The sequence below is a fragment of the Leucopleurus acutus genome (assembly GCF_964270905.1).
Source record: "Leucopleurus acutus genome assembly, chromosome: 9".
Classification (NCBI taxonomy): Eukaryota; Metazoa; Chordata; class Mammalia; order Artiodactyla; family Delphinidae; genus Leucopleurus; species Leucopleurus acutus.
This window is the reverse complement of record NC_139144.1, coordinates 65,845,397-65,872,566: the sequence shown is the minus strand read 5'-3', so window position 1 is coordinate 65,872,566 and position 27,170 is coordinate 65,845,397. Positions and strand designations below refer to the sequence as shown.

At 44.4% G+C, this 27,170-nt stretch overlaps 1 protein-coding gene across 1 annotated transcript in view; it reads right to left on the bottom strand.

Moving 5' to 3' along the window:
* The window catches only part of BMPER (BMP binding endothelial regulator), a gene marked incomplete at its 3' end in the record, with an annotated part of 184,001 nt that overhangs the window by 141,082 nt on the left and 15,749 nt on the right, over positions 1-27,170 (bottom strand). Inside the window, exon 3 of the mRNA XM_082846833.1 lies at positions 4,622-4,721. Within this exon, the coding sequence (XP_082702959.1) occupies positions 4,622-4,721 (100 nt within the window). The remainder of the gene's footprint in view (positions 1-4,621; positions 4,722-27,170) is intronic.

The following is a 27,170-nucleotide window of genomic DNA, read 5'->3' as shown; positions in this document are numbered from 1 at the left end:
TATTGTTCCATCCGGTTAGCAATACTAGATTTCCCCTTCCCGCGAGCCTGCTGATGGTAGAAAGGTTTTCTAGAAGGCGTGTCTTTGCTGGGAAGCCTGTTAGACCCACACCCTTCACCCATTCTGTCAGGTTAGGTAGTGCTGTGCTCACCTTTACAAGACGCCGGATCTGTCTGGTGATCAACTTTTAAAACAGCATAAGGGGGTACTTCTTAACGCAAATGACTTTCAAAATACAGGAGAATTAAGTCCATCAGCTCTCCTGTCACCCCGCGTTAACTGGCCGGAAGCGCTTTCAGGTCCCTTCAACGCCCTGAATCCACTTCCCGGACCCGCCCCGGAAGCAGAGAAGCGGGCTTGGTTCCGGAGGCGGGAAGCCCTGGTGGGAGGAGCACCGGAGTCGCGGGCGGAAGTCGGTGTGGCCCCGGTGGATGTCCTGCGTCCCGCCTCCCTCCTCCTCCTACCGGTTGGCGCTGGTCGCTGCCAGCGCGGCACAGGGTCCCCGAGAGCAAGAGCAGCGGTGGCTGTGGATCGGGAGCGCCCGCGGCTGTTCCAGGCCCTTCCCCTGCCAGGCACAGGGCCCCAGGTCTGTAGGAACAGGGTGCGAGTCCTGGCTAGCCATTGCAAACTTTTTGTGACTTAGTGCAAATCGTTAAGTCAGTTCCTCATCTGTAAAATGGGCTTCACGTTACAGATTTAGCACAGTCAAATGTATGCGTCGACCGCAAAAAAAACAAACAAAATTGACCCTGAGATAATCTTGCCTGGACATCATTCTGCTCTAAAATAAAGTATTATCAACAAACTCCTCATTACTATGACTCCTCACTGAATCATTCTAAGTAAAAGTTAAAACCTCCAGTGTTAGCACAGAGCACACCCGTTGGAAGAGGACTTAGGAGAAGCACAGCTGCCGCGGTTGTCTCAGAGTATCTGCACCACACTGAGGATTTGTTGCTGTCCTTGTTCCACTGTGTGATCAGAGGACACGAGATGGGGAGGAGAGGTTTACCCAGATTCCTTGGGAGGCCAAATCCAGAGTGGTTTCTGGGTTCACACCAAGATCTCCTCTCTACCCAGGTAATGCTCCCAAAAAGGGAGGTAATCCTCCCTTTTTGGTCGTTATTCCTTTACTGCACATGTTCTTTGGTCTCAGCTTCTTGTACTTACCCTTGCCCAATGCTAAAATCCAGGGTATAACCTAAATGCCCAGGAATGGAGAAATGACCCAATGAATGTTGGTACGTTCCCACGCAGACTGTTATGTGCCCATTAAGGACAGTATTTCCAAACAAGTTGAGAAGATGTTATGTCCTGATGTTAAGTGGGAGAAGAAAAAAAAAAGAAAAAAAAAAAAAACAAATAACACAGTTCAATAGTAAGATATCAACTAGGTAAACACTTCGACATGGGGAAAAAAATGCAGAAAATATATATCGAATATTAACTATTTAATAGTTAATTAAATAGTTAACTGGGTGGTGGGATTATGAGTAATTTATTTTCTGCTTTTCCACAGTTTAGCCTTTTTTTTTTTTTTGCGGTACGCGGGCCTCTCACCGTTGTGACCTCTCCCATTGCGGAGCACAGGCTCCGGACGCGCAGGCTCAGCGGCCATGGCTCACGAGACCAGCCGCTCCGCGGCATGTAGGATCCTCCCGGACCGGGGCACGAACCCATGTCCCCTGCATCGGCAGGCAGACTCTCAACTACTGAGCCACCAGGGAAGCCCTTAGCCTATTTTTAAAAGCTTCTTCTATGATTATATGTAACTATTCTAATCAGAAAAACATAAATAAACCAGTGCAAATACAACTGTGTCCCTTAAAACACAGGAGACAAAAACTGTATTATGGAGTAGAAATAGAGAAAATGAAGGGGGCATCTTAAGAGCCGCCTCTACAGCCTGACAAGTCAGCACTTTTCAGGAGTCTCTCTCAGGAAGGTCCACCTCAGGGCAGACTGGGGATTTTGATCTCCCCCAACAGGCCTGGACTTTACTGTCAGAAAGAGCACTCAGGGCGCTGAATTCACTGGTCTATTCTCGGGTCCAGTTTAATTTGAAGAGACTTTATCATCTTAAGCTCAAAAAGAATACTCATGAAATGTATTTGTCACAAGTATCATTTTCCCTTGGAAGATTAGGATGATCAAAGGAAAGAATGATGATAAAGGAAACAGCAGGACAAGAAGGAAAGTGGGTTACACACTACAGCAACCCAAAGTGCCCTCCTGTACTACGGTTAACTGGAAATGAACCTAATGCCTCGGGCATGGTTCCTTCACACATTCTGCTTCCGCCCTGTAGCATCCAACTCATCTCTCACTGGCGAGGCAGCCTTGCAAGATGAAGATGGCAAATCAGCCGTAAAAAAAATAAAGAATTAAATAGAAGAGGTTCTTTAAGGTGAATCAACAGTAACTTAGACACACATTGGCTCAGTAATGTATTCTTTTCTTTTTTTAATTTAATTTAATTAATTTATTTATTTTGGCTGCATCAGGTCTGAGTTGCGGCACGTGGGATCTTTGGTGAGGCGTGCGGGATCTTCCATTGCAGCGCGCGGGCTTCTTTCTAGTTGTGGCGTGCAGGTTTTATTGTTGTGAGGTGAGAAGTAAATGGTTAATTTCTCCTGCTCCAAAAGGCTTTGGAAGACGCATTTTTATAGTCAAGTCCATCAGGTATTTACAGAGCACCTACTATATTATATTAACTGCCAGGCACTTTGCTAAACACATTGACTGTGTCTTGCCATTAGCTCCCTCCGACACAATTATTATCCTCATTTAACAGGAGAGGGAACTGGGGTAGAAAGAGGTTCCATGTCTCTATCTGCTCAAGTGAAAACGTTGGGGTATTAGTTTCTCAGGCTGCTGTGACAAATTACCACCAGCTTGGAGGCTTAAGATAACAGAAATGTATTATTCTCTCACAGTTCTGGAAAGTAGAAGTCCAAAATCAACGTGTTGGCAGGGCCATGCTCATCTGAAGCTTCTAGGGAAGAACCCTCCTGGCCTTCTCCCAGCTCCTGGTAACCCGAGGCATTCCTTGGCTTGAGGCAACACAACTCCAACCTCTGCCTCTTATTTATTTATAGACTTCAACATTATAGTTTAAGTCTATAAATAGTAACTACAATAACTATAGTTACTCACAAACAACTTGGCATTAATCCTTGATGTGTGGATTTCATATAATAGTGTGCGTTGAAAAGTTCAAAGTGCTCCTTGAGCGTAGAGACTTGTGGGTTATCACTAGAAATGGCGCTTTAGTTTACTCGGTCTCTATGGAGCTCCTTTTGAGAGCTCTACAGAAGGGAGCCTCCCCTTTGCAGCTCCAAAAAAGGATATTCTTCTGTGGGGGTAGAAATCACCTGGTCAAGATCTCTTTCAGAGGTTCCCACCCAGGCTGCCCATTAAATCTCCTGGGAGCTTCTTCAAAAGACAGATGCCTTAGCCCCCCACCCCAGGGCAAGTGAGTCTGAATCTCAGCAACAGAGCCCAGACGTCTATACCTGCCCCTCTTGTTATACAGCCACCTTCTCTGTGTGTCTCTGTCTGCTCTTCATATAAAGACACCAGTCATATCGGATTTGCAGCCACCTTAATCCGGTATGACCTTATCTTAACTAACTACATCTCCAAAGATCCCATTTCCAATTAAGGTCACATTCTGAGGTTCCTAATGGACATGGACTTTTGGGGAACACTCTGCGACCCAGGATGCATCTTCAGGGTGAGAAATCTCTTTGCAACCCAGGACTGTTGGATTTGGACTTGGCAGTGTGACTCCGGAGCCCACATCCTGAATCACTGTGATCATTTTGACCTCTGGGGGACCACACTGCATACACTGACATACACTAGGTGACATCAGAGCGTGACCTGGCTCCTGTCCTGAGGAGCTGAGGGTCTACTGAACACAAACAAGACAATGAAAAAGCACATCACTGAAGTATCTGTGTGAACTTCTGGATGCCATGGAAACTTAACCAGGAAAGTGAGGGATGAGGGCTGGGGGACCTTGAGCACAGGCAGCATCTGGGCAGGTTGGGGGAGAGACCTGAACTAAGGCAGAGGCAATCTAGAACAGTGTGTTTGAGAGAGACAGGCGTGCCAGAAGGCCACAGAAGATGGGGGTGGAGTAAGGGCATTTTAGAGATGCTTCAAAGACAAAGGGAAGGACTTAGATTTAATTTGGAAGGAAAGAAACAACTTTAATAGGGACCAAAATGATAAAAATTGGTCTAAAAGACTCCTCTGGCAGAGGTGGGCAGGGCGAGCGTAGAGCCTCGAAAAACTGAGTGTTGAAACTTCGTGACAGAACAGGCTTGCGTGCGTGTGTACCAACCTGCAGAGGCATCGTGTTTACATCTCTTCTGTGGCATTTTAACAACTTGCCTCATAAAATAAACCAACGATATAGATGCTCGCCATACTTTCATCCCCCACTAGGAGGACCCCCCTTACTACCAAACCCCCAACACTCACACACACAGCAGCTTCCCTCCCAACACCCACTTGCACCCAAGCCAAGAGCTGAGTGAAGAGAAAGGCGAGAGAAAGAGAAAGTAAAATGCTTGCAGGAGCAGCCAGAAAAGGCAGCCAAAACATAAATTACCTTTGCACCGCTCACAACAGGCTCCCCTCTGCTTGATGGCCAGGGCACAGTCTCTCGACAGCACTGGGCACTTCTCTCTCTTACAGGTCACTTCCTTGTTCTAGGCAAAAAGGACAAGAAACATCTGAAATCAACTTCAAAACAGAATCCCCGGAATCCTAGCACATGGCTGAGATTTTCCTAGCTTCCCTCTTCCTATCTTGCCTTCATCTTGGTGAGAAAACTCTGTGATAGCAAATGAGATTTTGCTCTTTCTGGAACAAAAATATCCTTCCAGGAATAGATTGAGATTAGGGGCAGATGAAAGGGGATGAAAAGTCCCTTCTTTACCAGCCAATTTAACCTAGATAACCGAACTCCGAGAGAGAGAGAGAGAGGCTTTCTCCCGCCCTGCTCTAAGGTTTCTTTTTAGTACACACTATAGAAATGATAATATTTGTGTAAATCATATTTTGCCCATTGGGCTACCTGGGCCAGGACTGCATCGTGAGAACAAAAATATTTGCACACGGCCGTCCAACAATCCTTAATAGTAGAGTGCATTAAAATGCAGCAATCTAAAGTTCCAACTCAAATAATGACAAAGTTGAGTATTGAATCGGCTCAGTAAGAGAAAAGATAATATTCCCTATGCCAAGCAGAGACACAGGAGTCAGTGTTTTATAGCTGTGGGACAGCTGCATTATATTAGCACTTATGCTAATGACAGTGTGGTGAGCATTTGCATCTTTGGTTTTATCCTGAAAAGTTAGCTATTAAAATGACTTCAAGAAGATCCAAATATGATGCATATACCTGTTTGGAGAACAGGATGCACATGAACCAAAAATACTATGTCACAACACTTCAACGAGATTGGAGCTGTAACAAGGTTCTACTAAATGCTAGGTGCCGTGGCTTCCATTCCTATTAAAATGCTGTGAGATAAGTATTATCACTATCTCTTGTTTATAAGCAAGAAAACTGCTGTTCAGAGAAGGTCTATGACTTTTTCAAGATCATACAGCTTTGCAGTGGCAGAGGTGGATTTCGATATTGAGCTCACAAATGTGTACAATGCCCACGCCCTACCCTGAGTTAAGGCTGGGATGGCCACATTCATTGCCTGATTTAGGGAGAGATCAGAGAGGAGCAACTGACCAGCCCTCTGACCTCGAGATGAATTCAGAACCCTCCTGGAATATGTGCAGGAGAAATCCTGACTCAGCCCTGACAATGACCTTGGGAAGATTCACAAGTGTAACCAGTATGCTTCAATGTCAAGAATAAGGAAGATCTCCCCACTTCTATTCCAGCACCAAGGAGGGGTGTGAGGGGGTGAGGGGTGTGAGAGTGTTTAAGTGTGTGTGTGTGTGTGTGTGTGTGTGTGTGTGTTGGGCACCTGGGGTCCAAGCTGAGCCCATACACCAAATTCTAGCTCTAAAGCAGTTCTCAGATAAAACATGTCACCTTCTGTGCTGCCCTCCAATTCCCTAGGAGTTGCAGAGCCCCTCAAGATGTTCCCAGGGGCTAAAATGATTCTAAAATGAGTCCAAATTGTCATCTCCTCCCTTTTTGAATGAGCAGAACCTCCGTGAGTCCCAGAACCCCACTCCCTCCAACTCACCAATCACTCCTCCCCCAGAGTAAGGTATATGGAGCCTGGGCACAGGTGAGCCTCACCTTTCCAACAGCTCTATTTCTACACAGTCTTGTTGTCTCACTGCGCTGATGGCTTTGCAAGGCCACTGAAGCATGGGAATAATGAGCCCACCCCGATCGGTGCTGCTTAAATGCCCCCACGTAGAAAATGGCCATCATTACCGAGGCCAATGTGGTAAACACACTGATGGGGCCGTCCCAACACCTGCCTGGCCACTCAAAGAGCGAGCATCAGTTCTCAGCACTGTACCCACTCCTGCAGGGCTGGTGTGCAGACCTTCTGTTTCTTCGTTTATTGGTTATTGGTGTCTGATTGTAAGGTGTGGTTGACCTGAGTAATCCAGTCTCCTTTTCTTTCCCCCTTTTTGGTGTGTGTTATGTGATAAAGGTTCTCATAGGGCTAGCAGTGATCCTCACCCTTGCCTGCTAATCAGAACCCGTGTGCAGTTCTTAACAAAGCCTGGCACTGTCTCCCATTCCCTGAAGCTCAGATCTGATTTATCTCAGGACCAGGCTCCCCAGGTAATTCCAGTGTGCAGCCCAGGCTGAGAACCACCACTGCGCGGGGAGCGTTCTTAGTACCAGCAGGGCTGAGGTGGGCTCGGGAGCTGTCCACAGTCCCAGAGTGAACGGCTGCCTGCAACCTGAACCCAGGTATCCTGGCTCCGAGCCCTGCAACTCTCCTTCCCTCACCCTCTCTTCTTCATAATAATGGTGGCACCATGACTCACTGTAAGTCATGGCCCTTTGAGTTATGTTCATATTTTTTTCTTAAATACAAACATAATACATAGTTATGGTCACAATTCAAATTAAAGAGGTACATCCTTAAAAATTAATAGTGCCCTTTTGCCACCACCAAAGTAATCTAGAACAACGATCAGGTGTCTATGCTGCTTGGCATTATGAACAGTGACTTAGCTTTGCAAAGTGCAGTTACTCAAAGCCATAGTTTGATACCAGCTGCCCCACCCAGGGCATTACCTCAGAGCATCTGTTACCTCGGCTTTATGCATTCAGCAAAGCTGGCTGCAGCCTTAAGGAAAAGCCACCCCCCAACCCCCAAGTGCATCTCCTCTCTGAAAGGAAGACTCCTCAGACACAAGGAAGTAAGAACTCTAACAGTAGTCAGAGTGGGTGTAAAGTCAAAATTTGGGGTCTAATGTATAGGAAGACACACGGTCTCTTACATATAGGAATTCTTTGCAAAATTAGAAACCTAGCAGCCAATCAAAATCCATAGCAAGATCCCAAGATCCATAATAAATAGCTCGTAATTATAGTTCAGCAGAAAACTTATTTCAACCAGATGATTTGTAGATTCACTTCTGGAATTTTTTGTGTACTCACACACACACTCGCACAGAGAGAAATAAACCTAAACCTTAGCTGTAGGTTTAATGAGGTTTTTTCCCCCTTCTGACAACACTTGGAGTTTTTTTATATCTACCAAGGGTCACGCTGGTACAGAGCTGCCTGACCTGATCATTTCCCAGCTGCCTGGTTGCATGGATATAGAGCACAAGCTCAGAATCCCAGGCTCTCAAAGAAAGAAAGAAAAACTGCAGAGAATCGCTGGTGAGAGGCTGATTCCTCCATCTTCTTAATTGAGTCCAGCAGCTACAGAGTAAATTCAAGCACAGGTTAATTAAGACCACTCACTTTGCTTTCCCTGATTTTGTCAAGAGACAAAAACACTGGTCTTCAAGCCAGCAGCTCTGGTGAGAAGGGGCACACGCAAAGCCGTGTCTTCAGGACTCCCTCTCCACTGGCCGCCTCATCCCCACATGCACCAAGTGTCCTCTGCTCTTACTCAAGGTCATGGCTCATTCGGTTCACGTTTTCATTCACAAAATGTTTTCTGACACTGACTCACACTTACTGAACACTTTCTATGTATCAGGCTCTGTGCTAAGAATAGTATATGCATTATTTCACAAAAAAATTCCACATCATCCCCATTTTACAGATGAGGAACCAACATTAGTAAACTTGCCCAGGTCACACAAGAGGAAGATCTGGAATACAAATAGAGGTCCGACTCCAAAGGCACGTGCTTAAATGCTGCACTTTGCTACTTCCCAGCATGCAGGATACACACAAGAACTAAAGAATGTCATAGTCCTAAGGCCCCAGGAGAGATTAATACCTTCCAGGTGGTTCCACATATGTGAAATGAGCTCTCTAACAAGAGCTGAATAGCTCCAAAGAGCTGTGTCATCACCAACCATGGGAAGGTCTACAAACACCAGCTGTTTTCTGGTAACAAGGAAAGATGCACTATTTTGTATATTGATAGGTATCTATGCCTATCACACCTCTGACAGCCAGACTCACGTCCCCAAGCAAATTTTCCCCAAGATTCCAACCTGAGTTTGAGTCTCCCCAAATCTAAGCCACAGAAACGGTGGTAAAAATGCTCTGGAGGAAAATGTCAGAACATTCTTAAAAACCAACCTAGCCAGTGCCTACGAGTAATAAACGCCATCACATTTTTCATTCTCAGTCTCTGTCTCTCCATGTTTACCACTTTCTAGGGTCAGCCAGCCTGTGATTTACCTGTTGTGAAAGGCATCTGTTTGCATTATTGCCTCCTTTCAGAAAGACCAAATATATCAAAATTCAAAACACAGCCTCTGGGGGGATAAGAAATGAAGTGCCAACAAACAAAAAGAAAAGAGGGGCATAGGGAGTAATAAAGAAAAAAACTTACATAGCTGGCAACAAAGCTCTATAGGGACGGGAGCCAAACCACAGCTCCGGCGCAGCCAAGTTCAAACAGGATTCCAGCAGCCAGCTTGCTGTATCTAAGATCTGCCACTAGATGGCAGCACAGAGTCCCCTGGGCTTAGGAAATGTGCCAAGAGACCCGCCAGTGCCTCCTGAGCATTTTTCAGTGTCTGGCATGGAGGGAAATGATCTCTCGCTGATTTGGCGGCGCGGAGCGCGGGGGGGGGGGGGGGGGGGGGGGGGGGGGGCGGGGGCGCGGCGGCTGGTTAGAGAAGATAGCAAATCGCCATTCTGAGATTTTCCTGTTTGCTTTTCTCAACGAGAAAAAAAAAAATGTTTTTGAGATGCTTTTGTTTTATTTCAAGCCAGTGTCTTGAAGATATTTTTTTTTTTCTAAGATTCTTCCAGGCGCAATCCTATTATGGACTATGGAAAGTATTACCTGACCTTTCATTTATATTTAAGCATAATAATAAAATAAAAAATCTGGAGAGGACAACACAGCAGCTGATATGATGAGAGTGATCAGGGAGAAACGTCGGCTGGCAGATGCTGTATTTCTAGACTATGAAACAGCAACACAAATCTCTCGAAATAAGGAAAATGAAAATACCTGGTGCCTTGCCTGCTGATCCTCCATGTGATTAGCCATATTAGGAAGGTGGCAGACCACATGAGTCTCTTCCTCTAGAAGATGGTGTTATTTTCCTTCCATCCTTGGCTTTTATGAAAGCAAAGCCTGCCTTGGAGGCAAATAGCGGTCATTTGGCGAACTTGCAAATTCTAAGTGCCAAATCCTTTTTCAGAAAATCAAGAAGGCCGTGAAGTTGTAATATTTTTTTCTGCCCCAAATGAACAACAAAATATGTCAATAAAGCACATGGGCCAGGTGATATCATTAGAGAGGATAAAGAGGTAGAAGTGACTCTTTCCTAAATTAAAAACCCTCCAGACTACCCTGCCTTGCTGCATATATGCACACACCCCTGTGTCATTTCCTCACTGTAGTCTTTTTTAGGGAGGGGCCCTATAGATGGATTCCCCTATCAAAATGCAAATATCCATGGGGCTGGACCCATAGTAATTCTGAATAAGGCATTCCCTCTGTCATTAGCTACTGTCAGGGGATGGATGCCCAGCACAGTGACTCGGAGAAGGAAAGGAGTGGAAGTTCTAAAGCAGCTGAACCAAAGGCTTGGCCCATGTGCCATTGCACCCAGTGCTGTGTGAACAGGAAAGAAACCACGCAGCAAGCTTCCTGTCTATGGTCTAGAAATGTACACGTGCTTAGAGGGGACAAGACATCAGACGTTAGCAGATCACACAAACACTGCAGTGTAACTTCTGACACCAAGTGAGAACTACAGAAAAGAATTCCACCTTGACTCAAAAGCTATCGTGGTCAGTGAGCGCAAATAGGACACTAAGACCCTTAGTCAAATTCTCTTTGTTACCGAATTTGTTTGAAGTGCCCACACGGTAGTGTTTCACTATTTGAGAGTCTCAAAATTGCTCACAGAGGAATTTGTTTTTAGGAATACAGATGTTTTGCGTCAAGTTTCCCAAGGAGGAAGGTGATCCAACATCAGCGCATGTATTCTCCTTGGAATTCCCAGTCTCCCCACACATGTAGTCAAAGAGGTCAACTTTTCCTTGAAGTACTCCATTGTAACCCAATTCCAGGCCCAAAAGAGCCGAAAAAGGAACTTCATGGTACTTTCGAACACCAGTCACAATTTCTCCTAGGCAATATTATAAAATGTCTCATAAACAGAAGAATAATACTTCATGTTTACATAGCACTTTTCTTCTAAAGAGCTCTGCAGACATTATTTCATTAATCCTCACAGGTTTCCTAAGATTTGCAGTCGGGGGAATGGCACACAATGAAGTTAAGTGTCTCAGGTCCCTCAGAGCTAGCTAGCAATGAACTTGGGAAGAGAACCTGGTTCCCAGACCTGGATTAAGAGGATAGCCAGGGAGGTTAGTTGCTAAAACACAGCATTAAAATTTATGGGTGCATCATATTAAAATTAGGTTAGCTCCTACATGACCGTTGAGAGTTCAGGACTAGATTAGTATGTAGTTGAGCGAGTTTGGAAATTTTCTGGAAAGACAGGCCACCTGGGGCGGACATGTGAGGTCTCCCGCCATGTTCCCTGCCCTGTTAGAAGGTAACCTGTGAAAGATGCCACAGGAGGGATGGGCCAAAACTCCAATAAACAGCTCTAACTGCAAAACGTTACAGTTCTAGAATGCAGAGATGTAGACAAAAACTGAAAGAAAAGATCCAGAGGGGGCAGGCTTCATTGATGTCACCGGTTTTGAGAATCCAAAAAGTAAAGTGATTCCCTCTCTGGAACATGTGGTTCGGGGAAATCCTTTGCAAGGGAGCATGAGCCTCAGAAAGGAGACAACACAAGTTTGTACGTGCTCCAGCTGGTCTCCTCTGGACAAAATCTGTTCTTAATCTCTTAGAAAATAATCATGGTGGGGGGGGTCGCTGGGAGGGGGTGAGGAGAGACTGAGATAGCTCAGTGGTTGCCAATGGCAGTAGTAAATGTGATTGATGATTTATTATTTTAATTAAGCTTTGACTTGCTTCTTCTTTGTTACTGATAGTACAATTGACTTCTTCATAACTCCTGCATGGAAAGAGCTTGGAGGAAAAAAAAAAAAAAAAGGGAAAGGCAGTTTGGGACACTCCAAAGCCTTAGTGTACAAATACGAGGCTCTGGGCCATGTCTCGCAGCTCAATGAACGTTGAAAAAACACTAACAAAACCATTTCTAAAGCGAAGAAAGTGCGTTTGATAGGGAAAATAACCCAAATTTCCCAGCTGAGGTCTCTTCTCTTCCCCAACTGAGTGAGGTCAGTACAAGAGGTGGGAGGCATCTGAGGTCAGTAGAGGCGGGAGGTGTCAATGGCCCTTGCTTTTACTTTATTATTTGCTGTAGAGAGTCATGTATTTTAATGAAATGGAGAGGAAACATAGCCTTTTTTATTTATACAGATATCTACCATTTCTGATGTTTTACGTTACTTCCTGTAGAATACAAGCTTCCCTCTCATTATTTCCCTGCAGCTTAAAGAACTTTCTTTAGCATTTCCTGTAATACAGGTCTGCGGCAATGAAGTCTCTTATGTTTCTGTTTATTTTAAAATATCTTTGGTCGATGGCCCTTGCTTTTAACGTAAAGTAACATTTCCAGATCTTTCTGAACCACTTCCCCAGTCGCCGTCACTTTTGCAAATCCCTGCAATAACCAAAGTCACAGGGCTGATCCATCTCTAACCAAACAATGGCAATAATAGTTTTCCAGGCAGGTTGCTGATCGATTCAGAATAATAGCACCTGACATTTATGGAAAATCTATTATTTGCCAGACTGTGCTCAACGCGTTTTGCGTATTATGTCCTTTTTAACCTTCACAACAAACCTGAGGAACGCACTGATTTACCCCTATTTTATGGGTAGAACTGAGTCTCAGAGAGGTTAAATGGCTTACCCAGCTTCACCACGGCAGAGATTCAAACCCAGGACTCGCTGATATCACAGTCGGTGATTTCATCACTATGGCATACTGCTTGGTTTAGAGGCTAAGATGAGCCATCTCTTCCTTGCAGCCGAGAAATTTAAATGTTTGCCTTTGTTAAGCACTCTCCATTTTCAGACCATTATAAACCTTAGTTTGTGATTTCATTTTGAACACAAGAGTAAAAATAGTGCCTTTGAGGAAAGACAGATGATGTCTCTGACTTAAAAACTCAAAACAAGTCTCAGTCTCTGAGTGCCCTGTCATTTGCCAGACAGACCAGAGCCTGGACCAAAAGCCTCCAAGCCCTCAGGTTTCTTCCTTGAATTGAGCCCGGGCGGGGGCGAGGGGTACCCTCTCAGGAGGCTGGCAGCATCCCACAGCCACACTTTTGGAGTCTTTATGGGAAAGCATCTTGCAAAACATCGCACAATTCATCACACTCCATCTGGGAGTGTTATTCTTTCTTCCCCCAGTCTAGGCTCGGCGAGCGTTTACCCCAGAGACCTGGACCCTGGCAAACGTGGCCTCCCCTGGCCCAGCTAATGGTGCAAACTCTGAACAAAGCTGCCCTTGAAGCCCAGACATTTAAAAGACTTTATGAAGCCCACTGGGGCCCCCCGATTATTTTGCAACAAGTCATATCCCATGAAGAAATTCACTTCTCTGCAACACAGAGGGAGATTAAAGAAAAAGGCAGGGGGGGAGTGCAAGGGGTTGGAGAAAAGAAGTAAGACCCCCTGTTGCTCTGTCTGGCCAGAATCGTGTCTTTTAGTACCCGTATCCTCTACCAAGGCGATGTTCTCATGATATATGGCCCTAATATGTCACTAAATGACAGTGTTCTCTTGATACTGTACCTTGAAAATATGACACGTGCCAGCAGAAGCAACGGGGGATTAATAAGGAGGCCCTTTTTTATATTTAACTTACCTAACATTTCAATTATTTTTTAACAGACTTTAGTTTGTTGGAGGGATTGTTTGGGGGTCCTAAGCCATTTAAAGATTTAGGTCTGGCTTTTTTTCTTTGGCCTTTTCAAGGAACTCTCAGAACAAAGGAACACAGGCCATTAGACTGTCCCGGCTACTCAAGTACAGCTCTGATTTAAAACAGGGCAGAGTGTCAAACAGCTCCTCATTCTGTTTAATCATATTTTGAAATAGAACCAAAACATTAGCGAAGGCAGAACACAAAAGAAATAACCACCAAATAAAAATAGTAGCCCAAAGAAAGTAGCACTGCCTGGTTTTTATTACACCGTACATCGTATAAGCAAGGGATCTGCTGGCAACACTACATTAATGTAACTGCAATGGATTGAACACAGAGCAGCCAGTGACTGAGTGCAGGGGATCCTGTCGCAGATGCAGCTCTGTGACATCACTCAGGCTCCCAGAAGCAGGCTGGAAAATCAGAGGGTGGACTGTGTCCCCTTCTGCCAGGGGACGGGAGCCAGGTATGTGAACTGAGGAGTGAATGTCAGCAGCCTTCCTGCATGTGATCCACATTCCCGAGTCTACCCTTTTCTCCTCCCAATCAAAAGGGACTCACACAGCTGGGATGGGGCATGGAGTCAGGGCTGCAGAGAAAACATCCACAGACTCCCGCACGGGAAGAAGATATGAACCCAGGGTGAAGGGGAGCACAGGCTGGAAAGTAATACAGCCTCGTGTGCAAGTGGCCCAGCTACCTCTCCCAAGACCGTTGATTATTTTACACTACGGGCACCCTTCAGCACATGACAAGTAATGAATCAGCTTTTTCCTCTGCCCCAGAAGAAAACAAAAAAGGGAGGTGGGGTGAAAATCTGTGAATATTTTTATGCCTTTCTGGTGCGTTCTTTAGAACTAGGAAGAAGAGGATGGGGGTCTGACCCCAACCACCAGCGGGATCGACATCAGAGGGCATTAGCCAGGCTTCCCAGTCTCCGGGACAGCACAGAGGCTGCTGGCCAGGTTGGCAGGAGCATCAGAGGAAGCAAGGAATGAGGGTTAAGGAGTTAAAAATAACAATAACATTGGAGTCACTTCCATAGGAAAGGTCGTGATATGGTGGTTAAGGAAGGCTACCTGGAGATGTTATTTCGGCAGTCCCTTTTCTGACTCATCACAATATAACAAGCTGGGCTCCCCAGCTATCCAAAGAAGCTGTGAACTCAACGGACCCTTTTAATTGTACACACAGATGATTCTCTGGCAATGAAGAGCGAACACATCCAAAACACAGAAACCGAATGTCTTACATCCCATTTGTGTCCTACCAGGGTGATTGGTGGTGACAAACCACTTCTTCTTAAGACCAGCCTTGGAGGGCTGTCGCCCTCTCGCCAGTAGGTGTCTCCTCCCTGCGCCTTCCACCCACAGTGAGTGGGACTCACCAGGTCCTCAAAGGCCCCCTCATTCCTGTGGGTCAACAGCAAGACACTGAGCAGATTTTGCACAGAAGAGAACAGAAAATTTTTCATGGGTTGCCCATGAAAGCCTGCACGCTGGTGGGAGCTACAAAAATACCTGATCTTGACAAGTGAATGGAGCTGACATCACAGGGAATAGGCAGGGCAGAGGAACGGCTCGCAGCCCATCTGTCATCTTGACAAAGTAACTTTCTGGTCACTAGTGAGACACTTTTAAAGACATCTGTACAATTGACCCCGACCACCAGCAATCACAGAGGCTTTCAAAGGGACCCCTGGGATGGCAGACTTTAGGGCTGGTTCCTGCTGTCCTGCCTACTGATAACGGTAAGGGCTGTCTGATGCATCAGGTGATGGAAACATCCCTGCTCCTGGGCTGTATTCATGCTGGTACTGACGGCAGAGAGTGGCCGCTTAGCCTGAGGAATGTCAGGCAGGGGAGCAAGGGGGCAGGCGTCCTCTGGCCAGACGGGAAGTTCACAGAACTGAAAACGCCAGCCTCAGACAGCATCCCCCATATGAAGGCAAGCCTGTGAGGAGCTAGGGTTGGTCTGACTCATTCACCAGGGCCATTAACAGCATGTTCTCTTCACCAAGTCTTCCCCAAGGGCCACATGCAGATGTCAGAAAGAACTGGAGAAGCCACAGATTTATTTCATAGGTTTAGAATGTAATTTTAATCCACTAGCTTCCACATTCAAACTCATTAATCAACAAGTGCCAATTTTGCATATAATCCTTTTCTGATTAAGGTGTTATAAAGGAATGAAAATGACCGGTCACCCATAAAACACCATTAACATAAACTTGTTGCTAAAGGGATTCACAACATGTGCCCCATTTTAAAAAAGCAATGCTTGGCCATGATTATTACCCTTCATCATTGCTTTTTTTAAAGGGTTTCATCATAGGACAGTTTCTCCGAAGCTTTAACATCTAAAATAAGACAGGAGTTCCGGGAAGATGGCGGAAGAGTAAGACGCGGAGATCACCTTCCTCTCCACAGATACACCAGAAATACATCTACGCGTGGAACAACTCCTACGGAGCACCTACTGAACGCTGGCAGAAGACCTCAGACCTCCCAAAAGGCAAGGAACCCCCCACGTACCTGGTTAGGGCAAAAGAAAAAACTAAACAGAGACAAAAGAATAGGGACGGGTCCTGCACCAGCAGGAGAGAGCTGTGAAGGAGGAAAAGTGTCCACACACTAGGAAGCCCCTTCGCGGGCGGAGACTTCGGGAGGCGGAGTGGGGGAGCTTGGGAGCCGCGGAGGAGAGCACAGCAACAGGGGTGCGGAGGGCAAAGCGGAGAGATTCCAGCGCAGAGGATCGGGCCGACCGGCACTCACCAGCTGAGAGGCTTGTCTGCTCGCCCGCCGGGGCGGGCGGGACTGGGAGCTGAGGCTCCGGCTTTTGTCGGAGCGCCGGGAGAGGACTGAGGTTGGCGGCGTGAACACAGCCTGCAGGGCGTTGGTGCGCCGCGGCTGGCCGGGAGAGAGTCTGGGGAGGGGTCTGGACCTGCCGAAGAGGCAAGAGACTTTTACGTCCCTCTTTGTTTCCTGGTGCACGAGGAGGGGGGATTGGGAACGCTGCTTGGGAGAGCTCCGGAGACGGGCGCGAGCCGCGGCTAAGAGTGCGGAGCCCAGAGACGGACATGGGACGCTAAGGCCGCTGCTGCCGCCGCCAGGAGGCCTGTGTGCGAGCGCAGGTCACTAGCCACACGCCCTTCCGGGGAGCCTGTGCAGCCTGCCGCTGCCGGGGTCCCGGGATCCGGGGACGGCTCCCCCAGGAGAGCGCACGGCGCGCCTCAGGCTGCAGCGTCACGCTGGCCTCTGCCGCTGCAGGCCCGCCCTGCACTCTGTGACCCTCCCTACCCCCCGGCCTGGGTGAGCCAGAGCCTCCGAATCAGCGGCTCCTTTAACCCCGTCCTGTCTGAGCAAAGAACAGACGCCCTCCGGCGACCTACACGCACAGGCGGGGCCAAATCCAAAGCTGAGCCCCTGGGAGCTGTGAGAACAAAGAAGAGAAAGGGAAATCTCTTCCAGCAGCCTCAGAAGCAGCGGATTAAAGCTCCACAATCAACTTGATATACCCTGCATCTGTGGAATACCTGAATAGACAACGAATCATCCCAAATTAAGGAGCCCTGTGGATGAAAGGCTCTTGGTGCTGCAGCCAGGACTCAGTGCTGTGCCTCTGAGGTGGGAGAGCCAACTTCAGGACACTGGTCCACAAGAGGCCTCCCAGCTGCACATAATATCAAACAGCAAAAATCTCCGAGAGATCTCCATCTCAACGCCAGCACCCAGCTTCACTCAACGACCAGCAAGCTACAGTGCTGGACATCCTATGCCAAACAACTAGCAAGACAGGAACACAACCCCACCCATTAGCAGAGAGGCTGCCCAAAATCATAATAAGTCTACAGACACCCCAAAACACACCACCAGACGTGGACCTGTCCACCAGAAAGACAAGATCCAGCCTCATACACCAGAACACAGGCACTAGTACCCTCCACCAGGAAGCCTACACAACCCACTGAACCAACCTTAGCCACTGGGGACAGACTCAAAAAACAACAGGAACTACGAACCTTCAGCCTGCAAAAAAAAAAAAAAAGGAGACCCCAAACACAGTAAGATAAGCAAAATGAAAAGACAGAAAAACACACAGCAGATGAAGGAGCAAGATAAAAACCCACCAGACCTAACAAATGAAGAGGAAATAGGCAGTCTACCTGAAAAAGAATTCAGAATAATGATAGTAAGGTTGATCCAAAATCTTGGAGATAGAATGGACAATAGAATGGACAAATTGCAAGAATCAGTTAACAAGGACCTAGAAGAACTAAAGATGAAACAAGCAACGATGAACAACACAATAAATGAAATTAAAAGTACTCTAGATGGGATCAATAGCAGAATAACTGAGGCAGAAGAACGGATAAGTGACCTGGAAGATAAAATAGTGGAAATAACTACTGCAGAGCAGAATAAAGAAAAAAGAATGAAAAGAACTGAGGACAGTCTCAGAGACCTCTGGGACAACATTAAACGCACCAACATTCGAATTATAGGGGTTCCAGAAGAAGAAGAGAAAAAGAAAGGGACTGAGAAAATATTTGAAGAGATTATAGTTGAAAACTTCCCTAATATGGGAAAGGAAATAGTTAATCAAGTCCAGGAAGCACAGAGAGTCCCATACAGGATAAATCCAAGGAGAAATACGCCAAGACACATATTAATCAAACTGTCAAAAATTAAATACAAAGAAAACATATTAAAAGCAGCTAGGGAAAAACAACAAATAACACACAAGGGAATCCCCATAAGGTTAACAGCTGATCTTTCAGCAGAAACTCTGCAAGCCAGAAGGGAGTGGAAGGACATATTGAAAGTGTTGAAGGAGAAAAACCTGCAACCAAGATTACTCTACCCAGCAAGGATCTCATTCAGATTTGATGGAGAAATTAAAACCTTTACAGACAAGCAAAAGCTGAGAGAGTTCAGCACCACCAAACCAGCTCTACAACAACTGCTAAAGGAACTTCTCTAGGCAAGAAACACAAAAGAAGGAAAGGACCTACAATAACAAACCCAAAACAATGAAGAAAATGGGAATAGGAACACACATATCGATAATTACTTTAAATGTAAATGGACTAAATGCTCCCACCAAAAGACACAGATTGGCTGAATGGATACAAAAACAAGACCCATATATTTGCTGTCTACAAGAGACCCACTTCAGACCTAGAGACACATACAGACTGAAAGTAAGGGGATGGAAAAAGGTATTTCATGCAAGTGGAAACCAAAAGAAAGCTGGAGTAGCAATTCTCATATCAGACAAAATAGACTTTAAAACAAAGACTATTAGAAGAGACAAAGAAGGACACTACATAATGATCAAGGGATCAATCCAAGAGGAAGATATAACAATTGTAAATATTTATGCACCCAACATAGGTGCACCTCAATACATAAGGCAAATACTGACAACCATAAAAGGGGAAATCGACAGTAACACATTCATAGTAGGGGACTTTAACACCCCACTTTCACCAATGGACAGATCATCCAAAATGAAAATAAATAAGGAAACACAAGCTTTAAATGATACATTAAACGAGATGGAGTTAATTGATATTTATAGGACATTCCATCCAAAAACAACAGAATACACATTTTTCTCAAGTGCTCATGGAACATTCTCCAGGATAGATCATATCTTGGGTCACAAATCAAGCCTTGGTAAATTTAAGAAAATTGAAATTGTATCAAGTATCTTTTCTGACCACAATGCCATGAGACTAGATATCAATTACAGGAAAAGATCTGTAAAAAATACAAACACATGGAGGCTAAACAATACACTACTTAATAATGAAGATATCACTGAAGAAATCAAAGAGGAAATCAAAAAATACCTAGAAACAAATGACAATGGAGACACAACGACCCAAAACTTGTGGGATGCAGCAAAAGCAGTTCTAAGGGGGAAGTTTATAGCAATACAAGCCCACCTTAAGAAGCAGGAAGCATCTCGAATAAACAACCTAACCTTGCACCTCAAGCAATTAGAGAAAGAAGAACAAAAAAACCCCAAAGCTAGCAGAAGGAAAGAAATCATAAAAATCAGATCAGAAATAAATGAAAAAGAAATGAAGGAAACAATAGCAAAGATCAATAAAACTAAAAGCTGGTTCTTTGAGAAGATAAACAAAATAGATAAACCACTAGCCAGACTCATCAAGAAAAAAAGGGAGAAGACCCAAATCAATAGAATTAGAAATGAAAAAGGAGAGGTAACAACTGACACTGCAGAAATAAAAGAGATCATGAGAGATTACTACAAGCAACTCTATGCCAATAAAATGGACAATCTGGAAGAAATGGACAAATTCTTAGAAAGGCACAACCTGCCAAGACTGAATCAGGAAGAAATAGAAAATATGAACAGACCAATCACAAGCACTGAAATTGAAACTGTGATTAAAAATCTTCCAACAAAGAAAAGCCCAGGACCAGATGGCTTCACAGGCGAATTCTATCAAACATTTAGAGAAGAGCTAACACCTATCCTTCTCAAACTCTTCCAAAATATAGCAGAGGGAGGAACACTCCCAAACTCCTTCTACGAGGCCACCATCACCTTGATACCAAAACCAGACAAGGATGTCACAAAGAAAGAAAACTACAGGCCAATATCACTGATGAACATAGATGCAAAAATCCTCAACAAAATACTAGCAAACAGAATCCAACAGCACATTAAAAAGATCATACACCATGATCAAGTGGGGTTTATTCCAGGAATGCAAGGATTCTTCAATATACGCAAATCTATCAATGTGATAAACCATATTAACAAACTGAAGGAGAAAAACCATATGATCATCTCAATAGATGCAGAGAAAGCTTTTGACAAAATTCAACACCCATTTATGATAAAAACCCTGCAGAAAGTAGGCATAGAGGGAACTTTCCTCAACATAATAAAGGCCATATATGACAAGCCCACAGCAAACATCATCCTCAATGGTGAAAAACTGAAAGCATTTCCACTAAGATCAGGAACAAGACAAGGTTGCCCACTCTCACCACTCTTATTCAACATAGTTTTGGAAGTTTTAGCCACAGCAATCAGAGAAGAAAAGGAAATAAAAGGAATCCAAATCGGAAAAGAAGAAGTAAAGCTGTCACTGTTTGCAGATGACATGATCCTATACATAGAGAACCCTAAAGATGCTACCAGAAAACTACTAGAGCTAATCAATGAATTTGGTAAAGTGGCAGGATACAAAATTAATGCACAGAAATCTCTGGCATTCCTATATACTAATGATGAAAAATCTGAAAGTGAAATCAAGAAAACACTCCCATTTACCATTGCAACAAAAAGAATAAAATATCTAGGAATAAACCTACCTAAGGAGACAAAAGATCTGTATGCAGAAAATTATAAGACACTGATGAAAGAAATTAAAGATGATACAAATAGATGGAGAGATATACCATGTTCTTGGATCGGAAGAATCAACATTGTGAAAATGACTCTACTACCGAAAGCAATCTATAGATTCAATGCAATCCCTATCAAACTACCAATGGCATTTTTCACAGAACTAGAACAAAAAATTTTGCAATTTGTATGGAAACACAAAAGACCCCGAATAGCCAAAGCAATCTTGAGAACGAAAGAAGGAACTGGAGGAATCAGGCTCCCAGACTTCAGACTATACTACAAAGCTACAGTTATCAAGACGGTATGGTACTGGCACAAAAACAGAAAGATAGATCAATGGAACAGGATAGAAAGCCCAGAGATAAACCCACGCACATATGGTCACCTTATCTTTGACAAAGGAGGCAGAAATGTACAGTGGAGAAAGGACAGCCTATTCAATAAGTGGTGCTGGGAAAACTGGACAGCTACATGTAAAAGTATGAAATTAGATCACTCCCTAACACCGTACACAAAAATAAGCTCAAAATGGATTAAAGACCTAAATGTAAGGCCAGAAACTATCAAACTCTTAGAGGAAAACATAGGCAGAACACTCTATGACATAAATCACAGCAAGGTCCTTTTTGACCCACCTCCTAGAGAAATGGAAATAAAAACAAGAGTAAACAAATGGGACCTAATGAAACTTAAAAGCTTTTGCGCAGCAAAGGAAACCATAAAGAAGACCAAAAGACAACCCTCAGAATGGGAGAAAATATTTGCAAATGAAGCAACTGACAAAGGATTGATCTCCAAAATTTATAAGCAGCTCATGCAGCTTAATAACAAAAAAACAAACAACCCAATCCAAAAATGGGCAGAAGACCTAAATAGACATTTCTCCAAAGAAGATATACAGAGTGCCAACAAACACATGAAAGAATGCTCAACATCACTAATCATGAGAGAAATGCAAATCAAAACTACAATGAGATATCATCTCACACCAGTCAGAATGGCCATCATCAAAAAATCTAGAAACAATAAATGCTGGAGAGGGTGTGGAGAAAAGGGAACCCTCTTACACTGTTGGTGGGAATGTAAATTGATACAGCCACTGTGGAGAACAGTATGGAGGTTCCTTAAAAAGCTACAAATAGAACTACCATATGACCCAGCAATCCCACTACTGGGCATATACCCTGAGAAAACCATAATTCAAAAAGAGTCATGTACCAAAATGTTCATTGCAGCTCTATTTACAATAGCCCAGAGATGGAAACAACCTAAGTGTCCATCATCGGATGAATGGATAAAGAAGATGTGGCACATATATACAATGGAATATTACTCAGCCATAAAAAGAGACGAAATTGAGCTATTTGTAATGAGGTGGATAGACCTAGAGTCTGTCATACAGAGTGAAGTAAGTCAGAAAGAGAGAGACAAATACCGTATGCTAACACATATATATGGAATTTAAAAAAAAAAATGTCATGAAAAACCTAGGGGTGAAACAGGAATAAAGACACAGACTTACTAGAGAATGGACTTGAGGCTATGGGGAGGGGGAAGGGTAAACGGTGACAAAGCGATAAAGAGGCATGGACATATATACACTACCAAACGTAAGGTAGATAACTAGTGGGAAGCAGCCGCATAGCACAGGGAGATCAGCTCGGTGCTTTGTGACCGCCTGGAGGGGTGGGATAGGGAGGGTGGGAGGGAGGGAGACGCAAGCGGGAAGAGATATGGGAATATATGTATATATATAACTGATTCATTTTGTTGTGAAGCTGAAACTAACATACCATTGTAAAGCAATTATACTCCAATAAAGATGTTAAAAAAAAATAAATAAATAAATAAAAAATAAAATAAGACAAAAATATCAACAGAACACAAATGGTCTTTAAAAATGTGACATCTTGGCTACGAACTTGGATTTTTCTGTAGGTTAAACCTTTGCACCACAAAATTCAAATCTATCTGAATAAAAATCCATGGATCTGTTTAACAAATATTGTTGAGCCCCTGTCATGGGCCAGGCACTGTGCCAGGTTTTTGCTGAGAACAGAACATATGAATCAGATCCATCCTCTGCCCTAGAAGAGCTTCCAGTCCAAGAGGGAGAGGGGCCAGAGCATAAACCCGGCAAAAGCACCTCACATGCTACAACATGAGTGGATGCAGTCCTAGTCATGAGTTCAGAGGAGGCGAAGGTCTGTTTCAACCAAATTCCACAGCCATAAACTCCCAGAGATCATTCAAATCCTCCTGTTCTTCAGACACTAGGTGGGCCACTGAATGAGCCTCAGAAAAGTTTTGTCATACAGTTCTCTCACTGAGACAGAATTAGACCTACCTATGTCAGACCCTTGGGATTTGACAGCCCTCAGAAGGGATCTCCTTCAGTGAGGCCATCCTAGTGCCCTCCAAGGTAGGTGCAGTGACATGACTGGGCATTGCCTACAGTAGAGCAGCCTGTCTTATGCATATCGTGGGAAATACTTTGTGCCACTTTTTTCTTGCTCTACGAAATTGTAATATTTAACACACTTTGCTAGTCTTTCTTCCATAATATGTTTTAGGTAAAGTGTAAAATACCAGCATACTGAATTTTAATTTACATTACAAAACCAATCATCATTATGCTACCAAGTGTGAGCAGTAATATCTACTCTTAAAACCAGTTTTCCAGAGGACACATTTTATTTTATAATTATTATTGCTTATTATATACTTTACTATTTTATTTGGTTCATTGGAGATAGCTTTTCATCTTTGTCAGTGTATCTGTACAATTTCCCCACCATCCGACTTAATATGCAAAGTAACGTGAGCCATGAAAATGGCAAGTCTTCATTACAGAAAAAGCAGCGTTTAGAGTAGAAAGGAAAATTCATAATTTATTTTCGAGGAAGAGAATTAGATCTTCAAATTACAGAATCAAAAAATTACACACCATTAATTAATTGAATTCATTACTTAAAAACTAATTGATTCAATTCAACTGAATCTTAAAATTAAATTAAATTAAACACGGCATATACTCAGTCATCCAACTGATACAGGTACGCACTGGAAGGACCCAGCACTGTCCCAGGCCCTGGGATACAGCATGAACGGGAGAGTCCACATCCTCACAGAGCTGACATTCTAGTCGGGAGGCCTTCAAGAGACAAAGACACACGTGACACAGTGGCCACTGATGAGGGCTTTGGAGAAAAGGAAGCAGGACAAAGGAACAGAATGACAGGGTGTGTACTATTGGGGAAGAGTGGTCAGAACAAAGGCCCTCTAATAAGGAAACATTTCCTCAGAGCCCAGAGTGAAGAAATGAGAATGTGTAAATATATTGAACAAGTGTGTCCTGGGGACAGGAAAAAGCAGACGCCCTTGTTGAGAAGGTGCTGGGGATCATGCCGGAGTAGCAGACCAGGAGGGGAAGATGCTTTGGGGGGTGGGGCCAGAGACAGCATCAGAAGCCAGATCCGGCAGGGCCTTGTAGTTAGACTTCAGACTGTATGCCAAGTCAGCTGAGAAGCCACTGCGGGATGTTTTGTAAATAAGTGAAAAAATGGGATGTATAGTTTTCAATGGCCAATGCTTGATGATATATTGTCCAGAGGCAAAAGTGATCATGGATATAGTTAGATATTATCAGATATCTAGTTAGATAGTTAGATATTATTATATATTGCTGGCTGGGGGAAAAGAGATTTGGAGGAGGGGTGGAAAATGAGATCTCAGTTTGGGCCATTTTAAGTTTGAGATGCTTGGAGGTGCCAAGTAGACATTTGAATTTACGAGTCTGCACTTGAAGGGTAAGGGAACTGGGAACATAAATGTGGGAACTTTCAGCATATATGTATTTTTTAAGCCATGAATCTGTATAAGAATCACCTAGGGAAGGAGTGTAAATAGAGAAACGTCTTGATCGAATGAATCCTGGGGCCCTCCAATATTTAAAGTTCAAAAAGATAAGGAAGACCAGCATAAAAAGGTCTAAAAAAGAGTAGCCAAATAAACAAAATTCTTATAAACCCAACATTCAAGTGCTGAGAGATCTCTATATGTGTAAGTCCTTATACACACCCACACCCACCCACAGGCGCAAATGCCCACAACTGTACACGATCGCTGGCTGAGATTATTACATTAACCCAGTGACCACCAGAGGTCACTTCTCTCAGCACCTGCCACTGTGTCAGATACCTACAGACCGAGATGTTTCGGGACAGCTATCGCTGTCCACCATTTAAGGCTCACAAGAGATGCTGTCTTGGCTACTGCTGGCCACTCTTTATCCCCAGTGCTAATAACCACCATGCCTGCCAAGCTACATCTCCAAGGGAACAGACTCAAGTTTAGGAAAATGCTGACTGCCTAGAAGATCTAAGAATGCCAAGGAAAAGTTCTAGGACCCGTGTCCTAAGGGAGACCAGTGACCAAATGGTAGGTGAGTGTCAAAGGTGGGTGTGGGAGTGAGAGAACATTAAACACCTAGGAGTAAAAAAAGAAAAGGAAGAGGAAAATCCCTCATTTTAAGTTTTCTTCTCATTTGTACTAAGATCTAAAGCCAAAACCCTGGAATGAACAGAGTCCATGGTAAGACTCTGCTTTCAATTTCTGATCCTAACAAACATGGCTCAAAGCTAGGAGTGTGATCTCATCTACAGCAGGGTAACTAGGATTTAGAGATCCAGGGAAGAGGCCTGCGGTCACAGGCAGGCACTGGCCAAGAAGCAGGGAAGTCAAGACCCCACAACCACCTTGGGGCTAACTCTGAAAGTGAGCGAGAGGCAGTGAGCTGCCAGCGGAGAAGCTGGAACTGAGGCTTCTGGAACTGAGGAACTGTTGCAAATTTGGGGTTTGTACTCCTGTCTGTCCTTTCAACATCGTATTTATTCCCATAAATACGTACTTGAAGACCGTTAAAGTCCCCCCCCCCCCCGGCATTCTCTCCACCAGGCTAAATGCTATCAGCACGCCATCATTAGTGAAAAATATTTACTAAACCCCTACCTGGGTGCTTGGCACTGCTCTAGCTAGTGCTTTAGCTATTCCCAGCAATCCTTTTCTCCACCGCTTGGTCATTATCACAAATGGTCCTCCTCTGGCCTCCACAGAGTTCCCCACTGGACTGTCCATCCCTCAAATGTCTGGCCCACATGGGGTGTGTAGGAAGAACCACCACCCCACTGTAATTGTTTGTGCATTTCATTATCAGGCTGGGACCAAGAATGAAAAACTGAAACTGAGAAAAACAAGACACAAAACTTGGGGAGTGGTGACATCATGGAAACGCCGAGATAATAACAGAGAAAGAAAATAACATGGTAAAAAATAATAAAGATGGAAATGATAAAGGTGGAACCCTGGAACAATGGAATGCCAGGCTAATTTAAAAACAAAAGGAACTTTTTTTAAAAAGGATTCTCATTAAAAGTATGGAAAATCGTTTAGCAATGTGACCGGAATTATGTGAAGGCACCATGAATCAGAACCTTGTCAGCTTGACTTTATACTCTCCTGATCAGGGAAAGGAAAATGTGGGCAGAAATTGGGGGGGGGGGGGGCGCGGGCATCAAGGGAACAGAAAGAACTAACATTTCCTCCCAGAATGAATCCATTCTGAATGAGGAAGGGGCCTCCTGGGCGAAGTTGCCAGCAGAAGGAAACAGCTTCTGTTATAGAGGTTTGGGAACGAAAGGGGTTGGGATGGGGCGTATCTCTAAATCCAGCTTCACCTGGCCCTCAGCTCTTCATTGCTTGCCTCTGGCTCCTCCAGATGCTACTGGATCCCATCAAGTCTGTCATAAAACCCTGGCTGTTCTGTCAAATTGCTACATCTAGTTGGCTCATGCTGGAGAAGCAACAAACATACGTCATATCAGCTTCACCCTGCAGCTGCTGTCCATCACAGAAAGACCACAGGAAACAGAGTGTATCCCTGTGGGAATCCATCTCATGGAAAGGCCAGCCCCAACCTAGAGGGTCAGCCTGTCCCACCCAAAGGCGCCAGTCAGGACTCTACTTCACTGGACCACAAGGACTGATAAAAACATAATCCCCAGGGAAGTTATTTGCCGGGTCTCTCTCACTCACCCCCTTGGGGTGCTTTCTCAACACTTGTAGTCAGAAAACATTCTCTGAGCGAGAACTCAGTGGAGTCTACCCAGGATGGGTCAGCATTCCCGTACTTGAATTGTAGTCCCAACTCTTACTGATTAGCAGTGTGAGCTTTGTCTTACTTTGCTTTTCCGAGC